The sequence below is a fragment of the Aythya ferina genome (assembly GCF_964211825.1).
Source record: "Aythya ferina genome assembly, contig: HAP1_SCAFFOLD_91, whole genome shotgun sequence".
NCBI classification, from domain to species: Eukaryota; Metazoa; Chordata; class Aves; order Anseriformes; family Anatidae; genus Aythya; species Aythya ferina.
Window position 1 is genome coordinate 420,320 of NW_028181426.1, and position 20,496 is coordinate 440,815.

The 20,496-nt window shown below is 45.2% G+C and overlaps 2 protein-coding genes across 2 annotated transcripts; both read left to right on the plus strand.

Annotated features, from left to right (window-relative positions):
* Positions 1 to 2,323: 2,323 nt before the first annotated feature.
* On the plus strand, positions 2,324 to 6,228 carry LOC311428536 (zinc finger CCCH domain-containing protein 11A-like). The gene is made up of 6 exons (XM_084539941.1): positions 2,324 to 2,862; positions 3,086 to 3,162; positions 3,872 to 4,064; positions 4,705 to 4,874; positions 5,289 to 5,350; positions 5,895 to 6,228. Exons 1-6 carry the CDS (start codon positions 2,361 to 2,363, stop codon positions 6,160 to 6,162), a joined length of 1,272 nt encoding a protein of 423 aa, XP_084396067.1. The 5' UTR covers positions 2,324 to 2,360; the 3' UTR covers positions 6,163 to 6,228.
* A 7,957-nt stretch (positions 6,229 to 14,185) lies between these two features.
* On the plus strand, positions 14,186 to 19,308 carry LOC311428533 (zinc finger CCCH domain-containing protein 11A-like). Its single transcript, XM_084539938.1, has 8 exons — positions 14,186 to 14,286; positions 15,588 to 15,640; positions 16,025 to 16,202; positions 16,402 to 16,521; positions 17,301 to 17,424; positions 17,855 to 18,057; positions 18,650 to 18,769; positions 19,275 to 19,308. The coding sequence occupies exons 3-6, from the start codon at positions 16,149 to 16,151 to the stop codon at positions 17,968 to 17,970; spliced, it is 414 nt and encodes a 137-aa protein (XP_084396064.1). The 5' UTR covers positions 14,186 to 14,286; positions 15,588 to 15,640; positions 16,025 to 16,148; the 3' UTR covers positions 17,971 to 18,057; positions 18,650 to 18,769; positions 19,275 to 19,308.
* The last annotated feature ends 1,188 nt before the right edge of the window (positions 19,309 to 20,496 follow it).

Consider the following 20,496-nt stretch of genomic DNA (forward strand, 5'->3'; position numbering starts at 1 on the left):
AAAAAAATAAGAGACACGGTGGTGAGTTAATATTGCCTACTTTCTTATCCTGTTCACGGCAGGTGATGGTGACTGGGAGCTGCTTGAGGGACAGACTTCCATTTTTAGCTGGGGGCATAAAGCAACCTGATTCTCAGCCAGCTGGTATTCTAAATGGGAGTCCAAAGGGCAACCAGAGGCAAATTAGTCACCTCTCTTCTTTACATGCTCTGCTTGCTGTATTTTTGACAGTAACAAATCATTTAAAGTTTTTTGTTCTTTGTGATAGTTTTTTACGTTGGGTAAACTTCCTTATGTTTTGGTTGCTCTGAACAGAAGGTTCTTCAAGATCTTCTCTTCGTCCCGTTGATTCTATGATTTTTCCTGCTCCAGAAGAGGAAAATGTCCGGACAGTGGTGAGAACTGTGACAGTGTCTTCCAAGAAAGGTAATAATGAATGCTTTTGTTTTGATTTCATTACTCCTAAACTGGAGGGTTAAGCAATAATTAAAACAATTCACCCATGTTAGCCTTCTGGTGCTGCCTTCTGTTCAAAACGTGCTTTTATGCTTAAAGTCCCTGGTTGTACTGGAAAGATTTGGTGCTCAGGTTAAGTGCAGTGGCAGGAGAAAAAAAAAAGTGTCAGTATGCCAATAGGGGGGTAACTGAAAAACAGAAGAGTAACGAGAAGAGCGAGCTGTAGAAGCCAGTGCTATATAAGAAGCAATTTCTGAAGCATTAAAGAGGCGTACAGTGGCAGGTGTGGACACAGTATGACAGGTGTTTGTGTATAAATTGTTTAGAGCTGTGCAAATGCCTTTTAAAGGGAAAAAAGTGTGGAAGTACTTTTACTCGTAGACATTCACCTTAGAAAGGAATATTTCTCAGCATTTGCACCTAAGAATATTCTGCTTGCTTATGCAGCTTTGTTCTGCACAAAGTATAGGTGTCAAGCAGACTCAGATTCACTCTCTACTATCTCAGCTGGAATTTGAAGCAAGCACTGAGACTATTAATATTTTTTTTCCATGTTAATTATAGTTAAAATATGAGTTTGTGTGGTCTAGCTGTCAAAACAGTGTCTGACTAGGGTTTTTTGGACATGGGCTAACAGGATAATATTTCTGTTGGCTACTGGTTTCTGTGAAATAGAAAAAAAAATTCCCTTTTGTTTTAGGGGAGGAACCTGTGGTTCGAGTAGATCTTGCTGATAGACAAGGAAAACGGAAAGCCTCCGCGGGTGAGAACTTTTTACGAGCTGTTACGTAGGTGCTGCCTTCTATATATGACTGCATTAAAGAGTATTTGTGATGTATGAAAGGAAAATACATTGCAGTGGAGATCTGTGTTGACGGCAGAAATGGAAAAAAAAAAAAAAATCATTTAGCAGCTGAAAGGCAATTCTATGAAAATATGCTTGAAAAAGAGAAGCTTATTGTTGACTGTTCTCAAACCTTTCTGCAAAGAAAAGTTCTTACAATATTCCTTGTTTTCTCTGAAGATGATGTAGGCAGCCTTCCAGTGAAGCGCAGCCTTGCTGAAAGGCTGGGGAAGAAGGTAGAGGCTCCGGGAAATGCTGACAAAGCACCCAAGAGAGAGACAGGTACTAAACGGGCATCTGGATTGGATTCCTGGGTTTCGTATTTAGTCTTTCTGTTTGTCCTTTTCCAGTGATGTTTCTTTTTGCATGTTGGCTGAGGTCGTAATCACTGGGATTCAAAGCTACCTTTCCTGTCTTGTTTTGAAATGTGAACCTGAAGTTGACATTATGCAGCCTCCCTAATTCGTTCTTTTTCTGTTTTGCAGTTCGAGTTCCCAAGTCTCTGAAGGACAGGCTGGGATTACCTCCTAAACAGACCAGTACTGAGAGAGGTAACAGCTAGATCTTAAATATGCTTTCTCCTCCGTCCTTTCCACGAACTTGGACTGCTTTCATACATCCCTACAAACTAATTTAAACGAAAACAAAGAACTGACGCCTCTTGGTTGAGTGCTGAAGCTCTTCTGACAGCCACTATCAGAACTCTGGCTCTAGGTGTGTGTTTATTTTCTACTTGTGCCTTGTCGAGGTTTTTAGCTGCTTCTGTGAACCGTTACGTACAATTAGAATAGAACCACTGCCAGGAGCAGGAATTTGAAATGCAGTCTGAAAAAGTAATAAAGTAAAGCAGCATTTCTGTGTAGCAGTTCTCTCTGGATAGGGCTGGTCTTCAAAATACAAGTGGCTCAGAGGAGGAGGAGAATGTTGTTCTAAGGATATTGTTCTAAGATGATTTATTGGGAACGCTCAAGATGAGTTTTCCTTAGTGCTCTGACAAATTTTGGAGACTTAAAATATTGCTGGACTCTCTTTAAATGTTGGTGCTTCTCCTCATTTCTTGATGATGACAGGGAAGGCTGCTAAGCCGATGGGAGAGATCCATGTGAAAACACTGGAGGAAATCCGTCGTGAGAAAGCTCTTCAGAGACGCGAACCTCAAGCCAAAGCCGAGGCTGAAGGGCACGGTAAAACTGAAGATTCCAGCGCAGGGGCAAGAGCTGCTCGTGCAGGTCACATGCAAACTTTCTCTGAAGCCTTGTCTGAAAAAAAGAATAATCGCTTGGTAGAAGAGAAGAAAAAAGCAGGAGAATGCCATAGCAAGAGCAAAATTCAGGGTGAGTCCAAGAAGCAGCTCGCTCTGTCCGGGCCCAGCAAAGGGCAGGCGAAGGAGCCGGCAGGAAAAGTCAAGCCAGAAGGAGAAGTGCGTGTTAAAACCTTGGAAGAAATAAAGCGTGAGAAAGCTCTGCGGATGCAGCAGAGTGAAGGAGATGTGCCAGCTCCCTCAGCACAACCCGGACCTGCCCCAGCAGAGCAGAAATCTTTATGGAGCACAAAACTAACAGGTAATAAGATGCTTTAATGCCTGCCCCAGTGAGGTGCTTCCCATATTGAGCAAGTTCAGTTTGCTCAGGATCTGCTTCATGGATAAATGCTGAATGGCTTGCACATTGTAGCCTTTCTCTCTCTCTCTCATGGGACACAAGGAAATAAATGCACAAAGGAAACAAGTACCCAGCTTTCTTTATTTCTGCCGTTGACAACACTTTTTTTTGTCTTTTTTTAAAGCACCTGAAAAAGAAGAAAAGAAGGCAGTGGAATTGAACCGGCCTTTTCCTAAACTTTCCTCTGGACCTGATGTACAGGTGAGTCCTCTGTGAAGACACACATACATTCGTACAATTTCTGATAATTCTGACAAGTTTTGTTACTCACCGTGTGCCACCCTCTTGAGTGTGTTCTTACCCTTCAGCAGCTGGTAGGAGCTGCAGTGCAGTCTAAATCCTATCGCCAGCAGCATTTCCAGACAACTCTGTAATCCTCAAACTTGGAATCAGTCTGTTTATACCACAGCAAGAAAGAAACCCTGTTAGCACCAGCTGAAATCTACACAGTTAACGTGGAGGGAATTCTTTTTGTTCTTACTGACTTGATCTGTCAGACATGAAGGATTTAATACAGAAGGCCAGAGTTCTGTGTTCAAGGAAATCAATCTGTCAGTGGATACTGTATAGGGGAACTTGTATGACTTTCTGCTGCTTAAAAAGAATGTGATAAATAGATGTACAGCAGAACACCCTAGCTGTTTAAAGAAGCTTGCCATAGTGGATATTGCAGATATGTGAGACTGCGTCCATAGTAAAGCATGGCTCTTGTTACAGGCAGAATTTTATGGGAAAACAAACAAACAAACAAACAAACAAAAAAAACAACAGTAACCTGAACGAGATTAATATGCTGTTCCACATCAAGACCATTTTGGAGGGATTGCTGATCAGATTTTCTTAACGAAATCTCCACGGATTTTATTTATTTTTTTTGTCCTATTCATGCACTACTTTTCTTTCCTTCTAGCCCACTCAGCAGAGTGGAACTCGTAAATGTCCAGAGAAGAGCTTTGAAGAGAGACGGTGGGAGAAGTGGCAACAGAGAGAACAACAAGAGAAGCTTCGGCAGGAGGAAGCTGCTGTCAAATCTACTGCTGGCTTCTTTAATACTGAACCAGCAGGGAAAGTGGCAGCTCAATTTCAGGGCCAGGAAGCTAAAAGTAAGTGTTGAAGGTTAAGAGTTACTTAGGTTGTCTTCTGAAATACAGACAGAAGATGACAATTCTCATGCTGTAACTCTGGCTGGGTGCATTTTGCCACGCAGTGCTACGAAGCGAAGGGTGTACTTTCTTTTTCTTAGTTTGTTTCTTTTCCTGCCAGCCAGATGTTAGGTAAGGAACGGGAGACTAGAAAATGCCACTACAAATGTGGACTTTGTAGAACAACTTAACTGTGGGACATCACTGCAAGGGAGAGGAAGCTGGTACAAGAGTTGCATACACTCTTGTCCTACTATAACTGCTGCTTTTTCCTTTCCTAGCGGGAGCGGGACTTTAAATATAAAAGCTGTCTATATTTGTGAACCTAGCTTGCACTTAGGATTGCTATGTGTCTGAGGTTTCCCTTGTCCTGGATTATTATTTACTGTAGCTCTTCGGTTTCTTTGTTCCTTTGTATGGCTTGTTGGTAGACAGAGTTTACTATGTGGAAAAGATTCCTGAGAATCCAGGCAATGGCGGTGTAATTGTGCTGGCCAAATGCATTTAAGTGTGTAGAAGGACTGTGGAAATGATTAAGAGAACCTGGATTTTTCCTGAGGCAGAGCAAGACTGTATCAGTTCTCTCTTCCTTTTACTCTAGCCAACTTTATGACATCTGCGAAGCCTTCGCGTGGGAAAGTCACTTTCCCCAAGAAGAAGGCACTGAAACGTAAGGCACCTGGGAGTTACCCGTCTGCCATAGCAGCTGTGGAACTACAGACTGCCTTTGATGCTGACATGATGGGACCTCCAGCCAGAAAAGCAGCCATGGTAAGGCCAGGGGCTAATGCAGCGATGGATCCCTTGTTAAATTTCTACCCTCCTCTATTTGAAAAGGTGGAAAACTCAAACGTTCTGCAGGCCTTCTGTTTCCTTAGAAATCCAGTAGCTGTCTCCAGGATGCTTGTAGAACCCTTCTGTATTTATGAGATGAATGGCACTCTTTAACCGGTACTCTGATGCTGTGATTTCTCTGGTGTGGGGGATTTTGTCCATTAATGCCATGTTCTTAAAAGACACCAGATCGTGAGTAACCTCCAGGTGAATGTGAACTTTCTTCAGGAGCACCTTGGTTTTGTATTTTGGCCACGGCTCCGCAATGCCAGAGGAGAAGCAGTGTGGAGGAAAAAGCTATTAAGGAATCTTTTACCCATGTGTCATAAATACTGTTTTGCTGCTTTCTAGGGTGTTTCAGACGTGCCGGAGCACGTCCCAGCCATCAGACTTGAAGAAAATCCCCAAAACAGGTGACAACCCCAACTTGTTCTTTTTCTTAATCAGTGTATATCCCCAGGGAAACATAAGTTCTGTCACATGTGGGAAAAAATGAGGGTTCTGAGATAATTGAAGCCAAAATCCATCAAAGGAATAAGTCACCTGAAACCACTTTCTAGCAGCTAGCAGGATTGCTTAATTAGGCTTTCTTGAAATGCTGCAAGTCAGCACAGCTTTCCGGTGACTTCTTGGGTTGTCTGAATACCTGAACGAGGATGAGGTGAAGTTCTACTTCCTCGTGAGGTGATAGATGATGAGTAGTGTCCTCTGCCTTTTGGTCCTCAAGAATGCCACCTCAACTCCAGGTGCCCTGGCTTCACAGATAAATCCCCAGACTGAAAAATGTACCTGGTAACACATCGGGCTCTAAATGTAGCCCTGGGTTGATTGATAACAATCCCTGTGTAAGATTGAAGCATAGGAGGGCTTGCCTACAGTTTTAAGAGCCGGTTTGCAGGAAAAGGATTTCCCGTTAAGAAATGGCATATCCTGATTGTTCTTTCTTGCTCTCCCAAGACCTGAAGTGCGTCTTGGAAGCCCGGAAAGATTTGAGGAGCAGATGGAGATGGATCTCGAGACCTCGACCTCAGCTTCTTCCCAGCCAGAAGAGGCACGGACACGCTGGCTGAGTTCCACAGGGAACGTGCCCTTATCTGCGGATGAAGATTTTGAGAAGCTACTTTGGGAAATCTCAGGAGGCAGACTGGAAGCCGAAATCGACTTAGACCCAGGGAAGGACGAGGATGACCTCCTCCTTGAACTCTCCGAGATGATTGACAGTTGAACTGCGTAGTCCTAGGGTATAATTAAAAAAAAAAAAAAAAATTAAAACTGTTCTTCTTGTTGGATACCCCGAGGTGATCCTTTTTCTAACTGAGGCTTTGCAATGAGACTTAAAGCACAGTCCGAAGTGGTAGAAATTGGCAGGATCTGCCCTCAGTTGTCCTAAATTTCCCTGCTGGTCAGAGTTAAGGTCTTGTGCATCCATTCTGTAACTATAGGTGGTTACCTTCGATATCGAGAGGACAAAGCACTTCTTTTGGCACAGAAAGATCTCCATTGGCACGCCATGGTGGCTGCAAATCGATCTTCTGATGGAGCGATGCTCTGAAGGCTTAAATGTAAAGCTTCTTCCTTCCTCCGCCCTTGGCACAACTCGATGTTGGGCACATTGTGAAGCTTCGGTGTTCTGATTTCTTGGACAGTTGATAGCCAAATCCTGGAGTTACTATGTCAACTCTTGACTTTTACTCGTGTATGCCATTGTTTTGACTGTACCCGTGTCAGATGATGAAGCTGTAGGGGTGGGAGGGAGCAGAATCGTTATTCCAGTGTGTTGTGGACCAAACTTGCTGCCAGGAATGGGGGTGGGGGTCAGCCCACCCAGCCTTCCTTTCAATTATCAGGGAGGATCAAATGGTGAAAAGCAGCAGCTCTGCCATGCGGCTCCACTACCCCCACTCCCTTCTCTTGTGCTATACCAAAGTTCCCCCAGGCTTTGGTTGGTGCTTTTTGCCTGTGTGAGGACTCCGGGGCGAGCAGTCGGGACTCTGCCGCAGTCACAGGGTCGATGAAGGGTTGTTTAAGTGCCTCTTGGTTTTAAAAGTTGCTCCCCTGAGCTGCTGGCTCTGCTGCCTGCTACAGCAAATGTTCGGGTGCCATCAGCATCGCACTTGGGCGTGGGCACTGACCCTGCGGAGGACAGAGCTGAGATTCGGGTGTATTGTGTACCCTGCCACCAGCCATCGTTTTTTTTCCCCTAGCAGATCAATTTTGAATTATTTTCCGAACTTTTCGCGGCACGGTAGGCACTTCCCGCTATGATTTGTGAAGCTGTGGGGGCCCTCAGGCATTTGCTGCTGGCAGAGGAAAAGCGCTTGTCGAATTTGTTGTAAATACTTAATGTTTGGACAAAACCACGCGTCTCTGTGTGTGTGTGTGTGCTGTGACGCCCCGGCCCCACCAGGGAAAACCTCCGCCGACGAAACTGCTGCTGGAGCTCACGCAGGCCTTCATCGTGCCGAAGGACTTCACGGGGACTTCTGGCGGCTCAGAAATGGGGGAGAAAAAGCAAACTCAGGAGGAGGAGAGCTCAGAGACTGCGCCCACCTGCCCTCGCTTTCCCTTCACCCCAAGAAGCCCTGTTCTACCATCAGCCTTCGCCTCTTCTGCCTGCGGTGCTGGGAGCGGGAGCGGCGAGGCGGCAGCAGCCATGGCGTACCGCGGGCAGGGCCAGAAGGTGCAGAAGGTGATGGTGCAGCCCATCGTATCCTTCCTGCGGCTGGGGGGTGCCGGGGAGGTGGGTGGGGGGCGGCTCGGACCTCAGGGGGCTCGGCCCGGGCCTTGAGGCCTTGTCGCGGGGCCCTGAGGCCTCGCTGTGGGGTTTGGGGCCTTGTCCCGAGCCCGGAACTGTCGTCCCCGTGCTGAGCCCTTAACGCAGCGCCCCAGAACCTCATCTTCCGCTACCTGCAGAACGTGAGTACCGCGGGGAGGGGGCGGGGATGGGGATTTGGGGAGTGTGGGGGGAGTGGGGAGGGTCTGGGGATTCCCCTCGGTGAGTTTTCGGCTCCTGGCTGTGTCCCGGGACGGGTTTGTGGGGGATGGAGAGCTGTGCGGTGTGCTGGTGGGCACAAGGAGCCCGGCATTTGCCCCTCGTGTAGCCGGGCGTGCAGGGGTGTTCCCTTGTGACTGGAAACGTGTTCTTCACCAAACGTGTAGTATTCACCCGATGGTATAACGCTCAAATGTCAGATTGCACATTGGAACTGCCCCTGAGAGTTGCTCCTCGGAGCGTTTGGGAGCTGTCGTGGCTGTGGCTAGCAGGTATTTCTGAACACATGAGAGAACAAAAGTGCTCAGTGTTTGTGGCCCGACTTACTCTCCTCCTTCGTTCTGCAGAGGTCGAGGATCCAGGTGTGGCTCTATGAGCAGGTGAACATGCGGATAGAAGGCTGCATCATCGTGAGTATCCGCACGTCCCCATGTTACATCTTTCATTTTGCCTCATTCACAATCGTGTTTTTTGGTCAAGAAAAGTTATCACAAGGAAAAAGAGATTTGTACTTCTCTGCCTTTCCCCTCGCCCTGCCCTTCCCTCCCGCTCCTGAGCCCTTCGTCAGGCCTTGCTGGGCCCTCTGTCCGGCTGTCTGTCCGTCCATCCGAACCTCTGGCCATCTGTCCCACCACCCTGCCCCGTCCCTGCCCTCTCCCTAAGGAAGCAAAGAGTCCCCGGTCTGCCTTCATGGGGGGGTTGGGGGGGGGGGGAGGGAGAGGGGAGGTTCTGCTGAGAAAAAAATGAAAGATTTCCCCCTTAACGGGCGCCTTGCTAGTTCTTTCGAGTTCCAACCTTCTGCCTTCCTTCCGTAGCAGTGCCTCTAAGGGGTGCGCTGTAAGGCAGCCCTCATCTGGCGCGTTGCTCCTCCGTTCCCCCAAGGAACTGCCTTCAGGATCTGACTAACTCTGGATGCACCCGGTTGTCGCCTTAATTTCTCCTTTAGCTTGCTGAAAACAAGCCGGTTGGGTGACCTTTTGCGTTTCTCGCTTAAAATTTGGATCGAGGAGGTCTGTGTTTCCTTACGCTGATGTCCACGCTGAAGGTGCAGAAGGGTTCCGTGCTGTTGCTTGGGTCAGCCTTGTTGCCAGGTTTGGAATGTTTAGCCTACCGGTGCTTCGGTGCTGTTGGGCTGCACTCAGAGTGTGAGCTCTGGGCGTTATTTCTCAAATACTGCGTTATTTGAGCGTACAGACCCGAGATATTCTGCGGAGAGGTGATTTAAGGCACGTCAGAACCACCGCTGCGGCGTGTGCCAGCGTCGGACGCCCGTTCGAGTGATCGGGCGGAGCAGGTGAATTGAATTTGGTGCTGGGTGGCGAGGTGGTGTTGGGGGAAGAGCTAGGCTAAGGAGAGCTTCCTCTTGCTCTGCCCCTTCCCATCTCAAATGGCCGCTTCCTGGGGAGATGGGTTCGTTGGGAGGTTAACTACAACGTTACAGTGAGGATGAGGAATCACCTTTAGTCCCGTAGGTATTTGCTGCCAGGCCGCAGCGTTGATTTCAGAAATTGTATTTAAAAAAGGGAAAAGAAAGGAAAGATGTATTCTTTAACATACTCTCTTTTCTCGGAGAGTAGATGGAGGAGCTTCAGCCGTGCCCTTCCTCCGGAAACGATTCCCAGTGTCTGCTCAGACACTGAGGAGGAAAATGGAGGAGAGCCACCCGATAGAAATAAAGGAAAGAAGGGGTCATGGATTAAGGGAAAAGCACTACTTAAAAAATTGGTGCTCTCTAAAAACGGGTTAAGGGTTTGGGACCTGCAGGTGCTGCCTACACCTGTGTGCGTTGCAGTCGTGCCTGTTGCCACTGAGCAAAACGGGGAGAGCTGCTTTGTCGAACGCGGCGTGTTAAAGCACGTGCCACTGCCTGGAAGAAAAGCACGGACTTCCCTCGTGTGGGCCTTCTTCCCTAGCGATCTGTGGTTTACCTGATGGTTTCCCATAAGCTGAGAATGTTTAAAAGAAAAAAAAAAAAACAAAAATCAAAAACCAACACCAACGTTGAGAGTGGTGAAGCAGATCCTCACGTGGGGACTCAGAATCAGCGGTGACCTCACCATGCGAAGCATTGTGTGTGCTTCGGGTTGGGGCTGCTGCGAGCCTCGCAGCGGGGAGGGAGAGCGGATCCGGGGTGCCTCTGTGTCAGCCCTCTGCCCTGGTGGCTTTGTGAGCACTGAGAGTTTGACTCCTGTGTTCCCAGCTTTCGCTTCCGCACCTGCGGTGTGGCAGAGCCAGCGAGCTGCTTGCTCAGCTGGAGGAGGAAGAGGAGTGACCTCAACATTGCCGAGGTAAAGCACAATTATTGAAAAGATTTGGCAAAGATGTGGGTTGTACCAGCGCGGCTGCTGCAGCTGCAGCAGATCCTGGAGCATTGGAGAAGATAGAGAGGGTTTTCTTCATGAAAAGAATGCTGTTAAAAGTGTTTTCATGCCAGAAATTAGGATAAACGCCTCTGTTGTTTGACATCCTCTATTGAGCTGGCACATTGGCATTACAGCGTACCTGGCACGCTGTTTGTATTAAAAAAAAAAGGTATTTTATTCAGGGCAGGCCAGAAACCTGCCTTGGCACTTGCACATCGCAGCAATGCTTACAGACCCTGCATCCTGGCTGCCAGGCCAGGATCTAAATCCGATGGTGCTGTTGGTAAACTGAAGCTCAGGAAGCGCTTCTGGGTTTTTTTGTCCTTCCATGTGAATTTTTACCCTGTGAAGATGGTGTATTAAGCTATTTTCGTAACAACAAATAGGTTTAAAAGCAGTTTCAGTTTAACATCTACACGCTTGGGTGTTATTAACAGAGCTTTGTATACTGAGCTGGTGCTTGGTAGGAGAAAAAACATCAATCTTACCTGGGAAACCTGGACCCCCTCAGCTACATACTGCTATGAGGAAACTCAGATGTAAGAACACACTTAAATAACACCTCACCAGAGCTGTTGTGCTCCTGACCACCAAAGGCACCTTTTTCCAACACCGTCGTACTGGAAGTTGATGCAGCTGGTTCCATCCGTAACGTGTGACTGTACAGTGCTGTAAAAGAACTATTTTTTCACAGCTTTGGAGAAAGTGAAGCAGAGAAAACCACGCATAACCACTGATACCTGGACCCCAAACTGCCACAGGCTGACGGTGATGCCCACTGGATATCTCCTGATACCCTGCTGCCTTCTGACTGCTCCAGCAGAAGTCCTGTTTTAATTAGCCAGCAGGTCCCTCTGAGGGAGGGACTTTGCTAAAACTCCTGCCGTAGGAAGTATCCTACGGGAGCCAAGTTGCTAAACTGATGTGTGGTTTTCCCTTAACCCCCTCACCCCTGACTTTCCAGCTCCTGACAGCACTGCCAACGTGTGCAGTGTCACCGTGTGCCATCTAGGTGCCAGCTGCCATGGTTTATATATTGTAAAATTAGTGATTTGGGACTCGTGAGCACTGAGGAGAGGCTAGCAATTGCTTAAGAGCTTTCCTTGTGTCGCTCTGGGGCAGGGAGATGGGTGAAACATCTTAGGCTTGAAAGTGATTCCCTGCAGAGTGACGTGCTCAGATCTGCACAACAGATCTGTCGTTTTGGTCACCTTATTAGATCCCTGCTTGAGAGGTTGCTTGCAAGAATCGATTCCTCTTCACCTTGATGTGTCAAGCTAAAGACAAATCTGTGCCGAAGCACTGTTTGATCAGACGAGTGCCTCAGTTCAGGATTGTTCTTTGACAGCTACAGAAACAGCAGGACGATCAGCGCCTTCAGGAACAGATGAATTTGATCTTGAGGCTGTCGTAAAACAGGTCCCTGAAGTCTGAAGACTCTTCAAATAGTTTGGGCCAGCAAGGAGCAGCTGTACGTGGCGGCTGCGGTAACTCGGGGCTCCGAGTCTCAGAGAGCGTGGTGAAAGGTGACCCCCAGCTGGCTGCTGGAGGAAGCTGAGGCAGCGTTCAGCTCTAACCTTTGCCTTCTTGGCTGGCATCTTTGCACTCCTGCTGTCAGTGGGTGTTGAGTGTCCTTCCCGGCAGCCTCAGAACGTGCCCTCAGATGTAGGCAGCATTTAGCAGCTAGAATTCCCTCAAATAGAAAGAGTACAAATGATGCGTTTTCTGCTTTTGCTTTGGAACTCTTAGCTTGAGGTTTTCCTGCAGGCCATGAGGTTTCTTGCAGCAGCAGGGATGAGTTGTGTTAGCAAGAGGCTGTTCTGTGCTTCGACTGTGGGAAGATGAATGGTTACGTGTGCACCGTTAAATATAACTTGACACCTAGCACACCGCACTTGCAGCCTGTGGGGTGCTTTAACAAGCAGGTAAATCAGCAGAGGCTGTTTTGCAGCCGGGGTGATGCTGGGTGATTAAAAAGCAGGGGCAGAACAAGGAGTTTCTAGTGTTTGTTCTTGCTTGTCATCCGACTCTCCACTTCCACTGTTCTTTAAAAAAAACAAAAACAAACAAACAAACAAATAAAAAAAAAAAAAACAAGCAAGGGGTAAGCATCTTAATATCTTTATTATAAATGGAAGGCACAAAAGAGGCCAGCAACAGAGACTGTCCAAGAGAAATGCTTTGTGCTTTATAAACAAACAAGGAAGTACCCTTAGGTGGGTGTGATAATCCTCCTCTAATGCGTTTTTGGGGTGCAAAAATAGATTTGTTCCTTTCTTGCTCTTCTCTGCAGGACAAAGGCAGAATAGGCACTGCAAAGTTAGACCAGGGAGGTCAGTTTGTTCCGTACTGAGAAAGACAAGCCTGTAAAACAAACTAGACAGATTTTCTTTGTAGTATTCATCTTCCTTCAGCAAAGGCAAAGCTTATGACACTTGTTGGTGTGTATTTCCAGACCCCCAGCTACTGGCACTGTAGCGCATCTCTAATTCTTTGGTACAAAAGGTTCAAAATCTCTTAATGCAAAAATTTTACCAGCACCCTGGAGCAAAAAAAAAGAAATCTAAAACCCTTACCAACTTCTATTACAGACCTGCTGAGTGCACCAGAGTTACTCATTTTTATTCAGGCTTTCAGGGGCAACTTCAGTTGGTTTAGCGCTTGGATTGCTATGTTGGCAGATGTCAGTTTAAAAAAAAAAAAAAGCTTTTGAGGTCCTTTTTAAAATGAGACTGCTTTTTTGGAATTTGGAATACTGCAAGGTATCGTTGGTTTTGCTTTCTTCCCATTCCTTAGACCAGATCCATTCAGATTCTGAACAGCGTTCCCGGTGTGTTCAGGAAAATGGAAGGCAACAAGCAAAATGATGAGCTCCTTGGGCAGTCAAAAGAGCTAAATCTGGAGAGTGTTTTGAGTCAAACTTCCATGCTAAGGAGCACCAGTAATTGTTAGAAGTAGCTGCAGAGGAACCTGCATGGCACTGGGTGTGTTTCTGAAGGTGCTAAAGGTCCGAAGTGACGATTCCTATCCATACTAAAGAAGAGAAGGAAACCTTGCACTTAACTACTGTTTTTATTCCCTTTGTCCAGCAGTCAAAAGCAGTAACTAATATGAGAACCCAACTTTTCCTCTCTTTATTTTAGATTTGGGAAAATTCCCTGCCAAAACAATATTTCCTGGAAAATTCACTAGTGTTTGTGTGAGTAAAAGCTTCCAACCTTTTATTATTAATTTGTAAGAACTATTTCATCCACTTTTGTCCAGAAGAGTCAGAAATAATTTGCACAGAAATGTGCAGCGTTTTAATGAAAGGATTCAGAATCACTCTGAATTGAACTTTATCTGGTCTGGTTGCAGGTTTTGTGACATTTAGTGTCTTTAAAAAAAAAAAAAATCAAAATTTCTGACTTCATATCAGAAAAAAAGAAAAAAAAATGCTTGTGGCGAAATAAAATCTGTTGCAGCTCTGCTCATCGAAAACTCATTGGCTGTTAAATTGGACCTAAGTCGTCTTCTCTAACCTTTCATGATCCTGCAGCAATGGCTGATGATGGATATATGGATTAGGGAACAGCACGTGATGGCAAACCTGTGGTATTTGCTACTGTACTGGGTCTGGCTGGAATGTTTACTTTCCCTGCAGCAGCCCATACAGTGCCGTACTCTGTACTTGTAGCTGGAACAGCAGTGTTATCACACCAGTGTTGTGTCTACTGCTGAGCAGCAGTGGCACAGCATTGGGCCTTTCTCTAACCCTCCTAGGGGGTGGGCAAAAAGGTGAGGAGAGAAACATCACTAGGGCAGCTGACCTAAACCAATCAAAGGGATATTCCATACCATGTGATGTCCCACTCAGCAATAAAAGGTGGAAACAGGAAGAAGAGGGGAGGGGTGGGCTCTCGTTGGGAAAATGTCGGTCCTCCTCTCGAACACCGGCTGCGTGCGTTGAGGCCTTGCTTCAAGGACGTGGTCAATCATGGCTCATTTGTGGGAAGTAGAGAGTAATTTCTTTCCTCTGCACTTCCATATAGCCTTCATTTATTTTGTTTGTTTGTTTTCCTCCCTTCTTTTTATTTTTCCTTTTCCCCTCCCCTTTCCCTTTTTATTTCCCCTTAGTTAAATTGTTTAGTTCATGGTAGTCTTTATTTAATTATTATAATTTTTTCCCTTTAATTAAATTATCCTTATCTCAACCCGTGAGTTGTTCTTTGCTTTACTTCTCCCCCTCCTCATCTAAAGGAGGGGGAGTGAGAGAGCGGTTGTGGGGTTTAGCTGCCCAGCACGGTAAAACCACCACAGCTACAGCGCAGAAAGAAAAACCAAATTGCTTCCAAAAAATCAAAGTAATTCAAAATCCTTGGTATCATGCAGCCGTGCCACTGGCAAAGTGAGCATTCCCCTGCCTCTCAAAGCTTGCTGTACCCTTGATCTGCTGTCTTGCTGCTGTTAATTGATTGCAACTCTACATGTCTGATCAGGGCTACGAGTTGTTCTCGATATGGAGATCATACAACATCTACTGTGCACGCTTGTGTGTATAGATATGTTTATCCTGTATGCATGTACATCCGTATGCATATTTGTGTGCTGGCCCCCAGATCCCTCATGTTACAAAGCATCGGCCTCGAAGGCATACTCATCAAAATCTTTTGCAGAGCCTCCATTTTTTTCTAGTTCCCTCAAAATGAGAGAATTTTTACGCGCTCTCTGTGTCGAAAAGGCAAAAATTCTGATTTTCACTGTCGCTCTCGCTAACTTTCTCTCATTCCCTCCTCGTGTGTGTATAAACACAGATGTGTGTATGCGTATGCACATCTGTGGATTTAGATGCACTGGTATGTTTTTTGCTGTACAGGTAATAAAGACGGGGAAAGGTTTTTGTGTTTTCTTAATAGGTGAAGAAATCTTGAAGACCAGAGATTGGAACATGCTGAATTTTAAATTAAAAAAAAAAAAAAGAAAAAAAAAGTTAAATTGTCCGGCTGTGGAAGATGGAGCCTCATTTTTGCAGCCACTTTGAATCACGAGTTCATCTCTAAATGCGCTGTTTTTTTTTTTGTTTTTGTTTTGTTTTGGTTTTTGTTTTTTATTTTTTTGAAGAGCTAACTAACCGTGGCTGCATCCAGTCTGAGAGAGCATTCAAATGGACTTGCTTCCTCTCTTAGTTATAAGCTGTTTAAAAGCGCATCCTATGTTTGAATTGTGGATGAGAGGTTCCCTTGGCAAAGTGAGGAGGAAAATTCTTCCTACCCCTTTATTATTAATTCACGGATTCAGTCTTGGTTCGGCCTACAGGAGCAGTTAACTGGAAGCCTTTGAAGATCGATAACTTTGCTGAGGTTGTCCAGGTAGGTGAAATCGAAGACCCACAGGGCCTGGAACGTGCTGTTTAATGCGTCCTAACTGTGTTCTAGAGAAGTTATTTGTAGCCATAGTTGATTATTGACTTGGATGTATCATCAGGTGGTTTTTTAAGGAGTGACTCCGTTTTCAGGCTTCCAGATGTGCTCCAGGTCATATTATTGAGGATGTGGAAGAGAACGCTTGCTGACAAAGCTCCTGGCAGCTTTACAGAACTTTAATATTTAGTTAGTTCATGTAACAGCTGATTTCAAGGCTTTGCTCTCTTTGAGAGACTGATAACTTGATTTGATTAACTGAAGAAAGCTGGAAAAATGTTTGTTCCTCATTATTTTTCACTTGTTACTTTCTTTCGGGTTACTTTTAAAAAGAAGATTTCACTGATCACAAGCCAGTAGAAGACTTTCAGCCCAAGCAAGGGTGAAGACAGCTCTCTCCAAGAGCAGAGGAAGTCCCTGTGGAGAGAACCCGAGCTTGTTAGCAGAACTCGTCGGCATGTCTAAACAAGGAGACGATTGCTACTTCTATTTCTATTCTACCTGTAGCAAGGTATGGCTGGCTTTCCTTTGCTTTGCTTTTTTCTCCCCTTTTTTCAGGAAGGAGTAGATTAGGAGGAGGAAGCACACTGGTCTTTGGTTAACTTGAGAACCAGATAGATTGTGAATTCAGTTGTAGCACCATTAGGCAGCAGCATGGCCATTTTTGAGGCTGTACTCTATTTTCCTTGTTGGTTTCCTTTTGGTTCCAGGGAGACAAATGTGCCTACCGCCACTGCGAAGCTGCTCTGGGCAATGAGACGGTCTGCAAGCTGTGGCAGGAGGGTCGTTGTTTCAGGAATGTCTGCCGATTCAGACACATGGAAATTGACGTGAGTGCCTAACAATGTGTTCTCAAAATAAATCCACAAAAGCATTTTTCAGTGCCGTAGGTGTACTGATTGTGCTTTTGCAGGATAGATTTGTTTGCTTCAAAATCATACTGGTTTCTGTTACCAAGAGAGGGGGTGGGAGGAAGCAGAGGGAAATAAAATCAATGCCTTAGGTATGTCTTAGCAAGATACTTGTTTATTTTTTTTTATTAGATGCTGACAGTTTTCTCAAGAGATGCAGAATAGCTGTTAAATAGACTGCTAAAACGTGCTGGAGCAGGGGGGTAATAAACAGGCTGTTCTATCCTCATGGGAGCAGGCTTGATAATGAACTATCAGGTGTCTTCTGACCCACAGTCCTTCAGATAACGCTGTTGTAGCTGCCTGGGGTAGGAAGTGGGGAAAGTTAAAGGTGCAGCAGAACTAAGTCTCCAAGAAGTAGTTCTAGACAGGGTTAACCTAGGCAATTTCAGATGTTCTTTTTCCCTCTGAATAATCCTAGTATAATCCTAGGTGTATTAGTTTAAGCCACCCTCAAGTGATGTCTGAGAGTGCCTGTCTTCTCAAACTGAGTGATGACCAAACTAAATGTGCATAGTGGTTACAGCTTATGCAAACTTTGTGAATATGCCCAGAAATACTACACTTAACTGAGAAACTGACCTTTGGAATGCTGTTTCAGCACTGTGTTGTGACAGCTGTCACGATCTGGAGCTGTGCATCTCTTTGCAAGCCTCAGGTGCATGTTATCACGAGCTTTTCTTTCTTTCTGTCTTCAGAAAAAGCGCAGTGAGATTCCTTGCTACTGGGAGAACCAGCCGGGAGGCTGTCAGAAAGCCAACTGTGCTTTTCATCATGCAAAGGGACGTTACATCGATGGACAATTCTTACCACCAAGCAAGAGTGAGTTTAGGTCCTTTTTCTTTAAGCGCTGAAGAATTAATTTTGAGTATTACTTAGTGGGTGCCAATCCTGTAGGGGGCGTCAGGTAACTGTTCATTTGTGAGGGCAGGAAAAGGTCTGCAGTCATAGGTGTACTGCACCGAGTGTACTGCTGGTGTTTGTTTTCTGCTTTCGTGCTCAGCTTCTCTTTGCTTTGTGTGATGTTTGCCTTGCAGTTTGCTTCCTGTTGTTTCCTCTTTTGCTGGGTGGTAGGGAGATGTGTTGTTGTTGGAAGGGAAATCATTGTTCACGGTGTAAGCAGTGATGGGATGGGCAAAAGGAGATGCTGAATTCGTTGTCTGTGCGGGTTATCTGCCTTTGCTACCATCTCTTTGCATTGTGGTCAAAGTTTTAAACTGCCATATTACCGATGATCCTCCTCTTCCTCTAGCTACACTGCCAAGTCCGCCTGAGTGCGCGGACGATGATCTGAAAGTGGCTCAGATGTCACTGCAGCAAAACAAACTTTCTGTCCAGTCAAATCCCTCTCCACAGCTAAGGGGGTGACGAAAGTGGAAAACTCTGAAAATGTCCCAAGCCCTACACACCCTCCAGTGTTAATCAATGCTGCAGATGATGATGAAGATGATGATGGTGAGCATGTTTTGGTTCTTGGAAGGAATTTGTGCTGTAAATGATTGTGTAAATCTTTGTTTCTTGAAGGAATTTGTGCTGTAAATGAATGTGTTAAATCTTTGGTTCTTGGAAGGAATCTGTGCTGTAAATGAGTGTATAAATCACAGATGACCTGAGGTCTGACTAGCGATAGGGCAGGCAGTCTGGCCAGGTCCCTGGTGGCTTTGTCTGGCAGTCAGTGGACAGAAGCTGAAACGTTGGAGGAAAGCTTAGAACCACTCCTGGCTTTAGCTGGTCTTTTGTGTAAAGTTCTATGTGAAACTAGGAAGGAAATTTCTTTTTTCTGTCTGAAGAGCAATGTGTTGTGTAGTAGTTAAAGCTGCAGAGAGAATCTAGAGTCCTAGATGTTTTGTCCTAGTGTATTCTACTTAGGAGTTCATCAGGTCAGTGTAGCTGTTTAAAAACAAACAAACAAACAAACAAACAAACAAACAAAACAAAACAGCAACAAAGTTTTTTATATGAACCATGGGCTGAAGTGTCACTGCATGAGCTACGTAATCATGACCAACCTGGTCTATGCATAACTGAATCGATTTTTCCCCTTCAGACCAACTTTCTGAGGAAGGAGAAGAAACTAAAACTCCCGTCCAGCATCCAGCTGCGGAAGGCAAAAATGGATTACGGGTGATTTCCACTCGGAAAGGCAGTTCTATTACTACTAAACAAGGTATGCCAGCACCTTAGTAGGATAAATCAGAAGAACTTGACAGTTAAGTCAAAAGCAGCGTGGTGTAAAAACACAACAAAATGTAGGGGTGCTGAATGGAGTCGGTTATTTCCATGATCTCATTTCTGCCATTAATACCATCATGTGCCCATTGGGTCAGAAAGGTGAACTCCTTTTCTTTACTTTTGGAGAACAAAACAGGGCCACAGCATGGAGTTTAAATGGCTGCACGTGCAGCCTTGCAACCACTGCTGATAAGCCATATCTAACGATAGAGGGATCTAATATTGTGTAAATGGATTAAAATTAAAACTACATTTTGAACCCTGAAGGATGAAAGGAGGGGCAAAATGCCATTGGTTCTATGGCTCTTTCACTTGTGAGGAGTGTTGACAGGCTTTATTCGAAATACTTCAGAAAGTTCCTGAGCGCTAAGAAGCCTGAGGACCTGTGGTCCTCAGTGAGTGCCTCTAAGCCTGTCTTATGAACTGTTTCCTGTTTTCAGAGGGCAATCTGAATTTTGGAATAAAAACACTTGAGGAAATCAAATGGCAGAAGATGAAGGAAAAAAATAAGAGACACGGTGGTGAGTTAATATTGCCTACTTTCTTATCCTGTTCACGGCAGGTGATGGTGACTGGGAGCTGCTTGAGGGACAGACTTCCATTTTTAGCTGGGGGCATAAAGCAACCTGATTCTCAGCCAGCTGGTATTCTAAATGGGAGTCCAAAGGGCAACCAGAGGCAAATTAGTCACCTCTCTTCTTTACATGCTCTGCTTGCTGTATTTTTGACAGTAACAAATCATTTAAAGTTTTTTGTTCTTTGTGATAGTTTTTTATGTTGGGTAAACTTCCTTATGTTTTGGTTGCTCTGAACAGAAGGTTCTTCAAGATCTTCTCTTCGTCCCGTTGGTTCTATGATTTTTCCTGCTCCAGAAGAGGAAAATGTCCGGACAGTGGTGAGAACTGTGACAGTGTCTTCCAAGAAAGGTAATAATGAATGCTTTTGTTTTGATTTCATTACTCCTAAACTGGAGGGTTAAGCAATAATTAAAACAATTCACCCATGTTAGCCTTCTGGTGCTGCCTTCTGTTCAAAACGTGCTTTTATGCTTAAAGTCCCTGGTTGTACTGGAAAGATTTGGTGCTCAGGTTAAGTGCAGTGGCAGGAGAAAAAAAAAAGTGTCAGTATGCCAATAGGGGGGTAACTGAAAAACAGAAGAGTAACGAGAAGAGCGAGCTGTAGAAGCCAGTGCTATATAAGAAGCAATTTCTGAAGCATTAAAGAGGCGTACAGTGGCAGGTGTGGACACAGTATGACAGGTGTTTGTGTATAAATTGTTTAGAGCTGTGCAAATGCCTTTTAAAGGGAAAAAAGTGTGGAAGTACTTTTACTCGTAGACATTCACCTTAGAAAGGAATATTTCTCAGCATTTGCACCTAAGAATATTCTGCTTGCTTATGCAGCTTTGTTCTGCACAAAGTATAGGTGTCAAGCAGACTCAGATTCACTCTCTACTATCTCAGCTGGAATTTGAAGCAAGCACTGAGACTATTAATATTTTTTTTCCATGTTAATTATAGTTAAAATATGAGTTTGTGTGGTCTAGCTGTCAAAACAGTGTCTGACTAGGGTTTTTTGGACATGGGCTAACAGGATAATATTTCTGTTGGCTACTGGTTTCTGTGAAATAGAAAAAAAAAATCCCTTTTGTTTTAGGGGAGG

Bases quoted from the DNA above. Each gene is read 5' to 3' on its own strand.
- LOC311428536 (XM_084539941.1), top strand. From the start codon at position 2,361: ATGATGACAGGGAAGGCTGCTAAGCCGATGGGAGAGATCCATGTGAAA. The intron at 4,065-4,704 runs GTAAGTGTTGAA...CTTTTACTCTAG, and splicing joins TCAGGGCCAGGAAGCTAAAA to CCAACTTTATGACATCTGCG. The intron at 5,351-5,894 runs GTGACAACCCCA...TGCTCTCCCAAG, and splicing joins GAAGAAAATCCCCAAAACAG to ACCTGAAGTGCGTCTTGGAA.
- LOC311428533 (XM_084539938.1), top strand. From the start codon at position 16,149: ATGTCTAAACAAGGAGACGATTGCTACTTCTATTTCTATTCTACCTGT. The intron at 16,203-16,401 runs GTATGGCTGGCT...TTTTGGTTCCAG, and splicing joins TCTATTCTACCTGTAGCAAG to GGAGACAAATGTGCCTACCG. The intron at 17,425-17,854 runs GTGAGTTTAGGT...CTCTTCCTCTAG, and splicing joins ATTCTTACCACCAAGCAAGA to CTACACTGCCAAGTCCGCCT.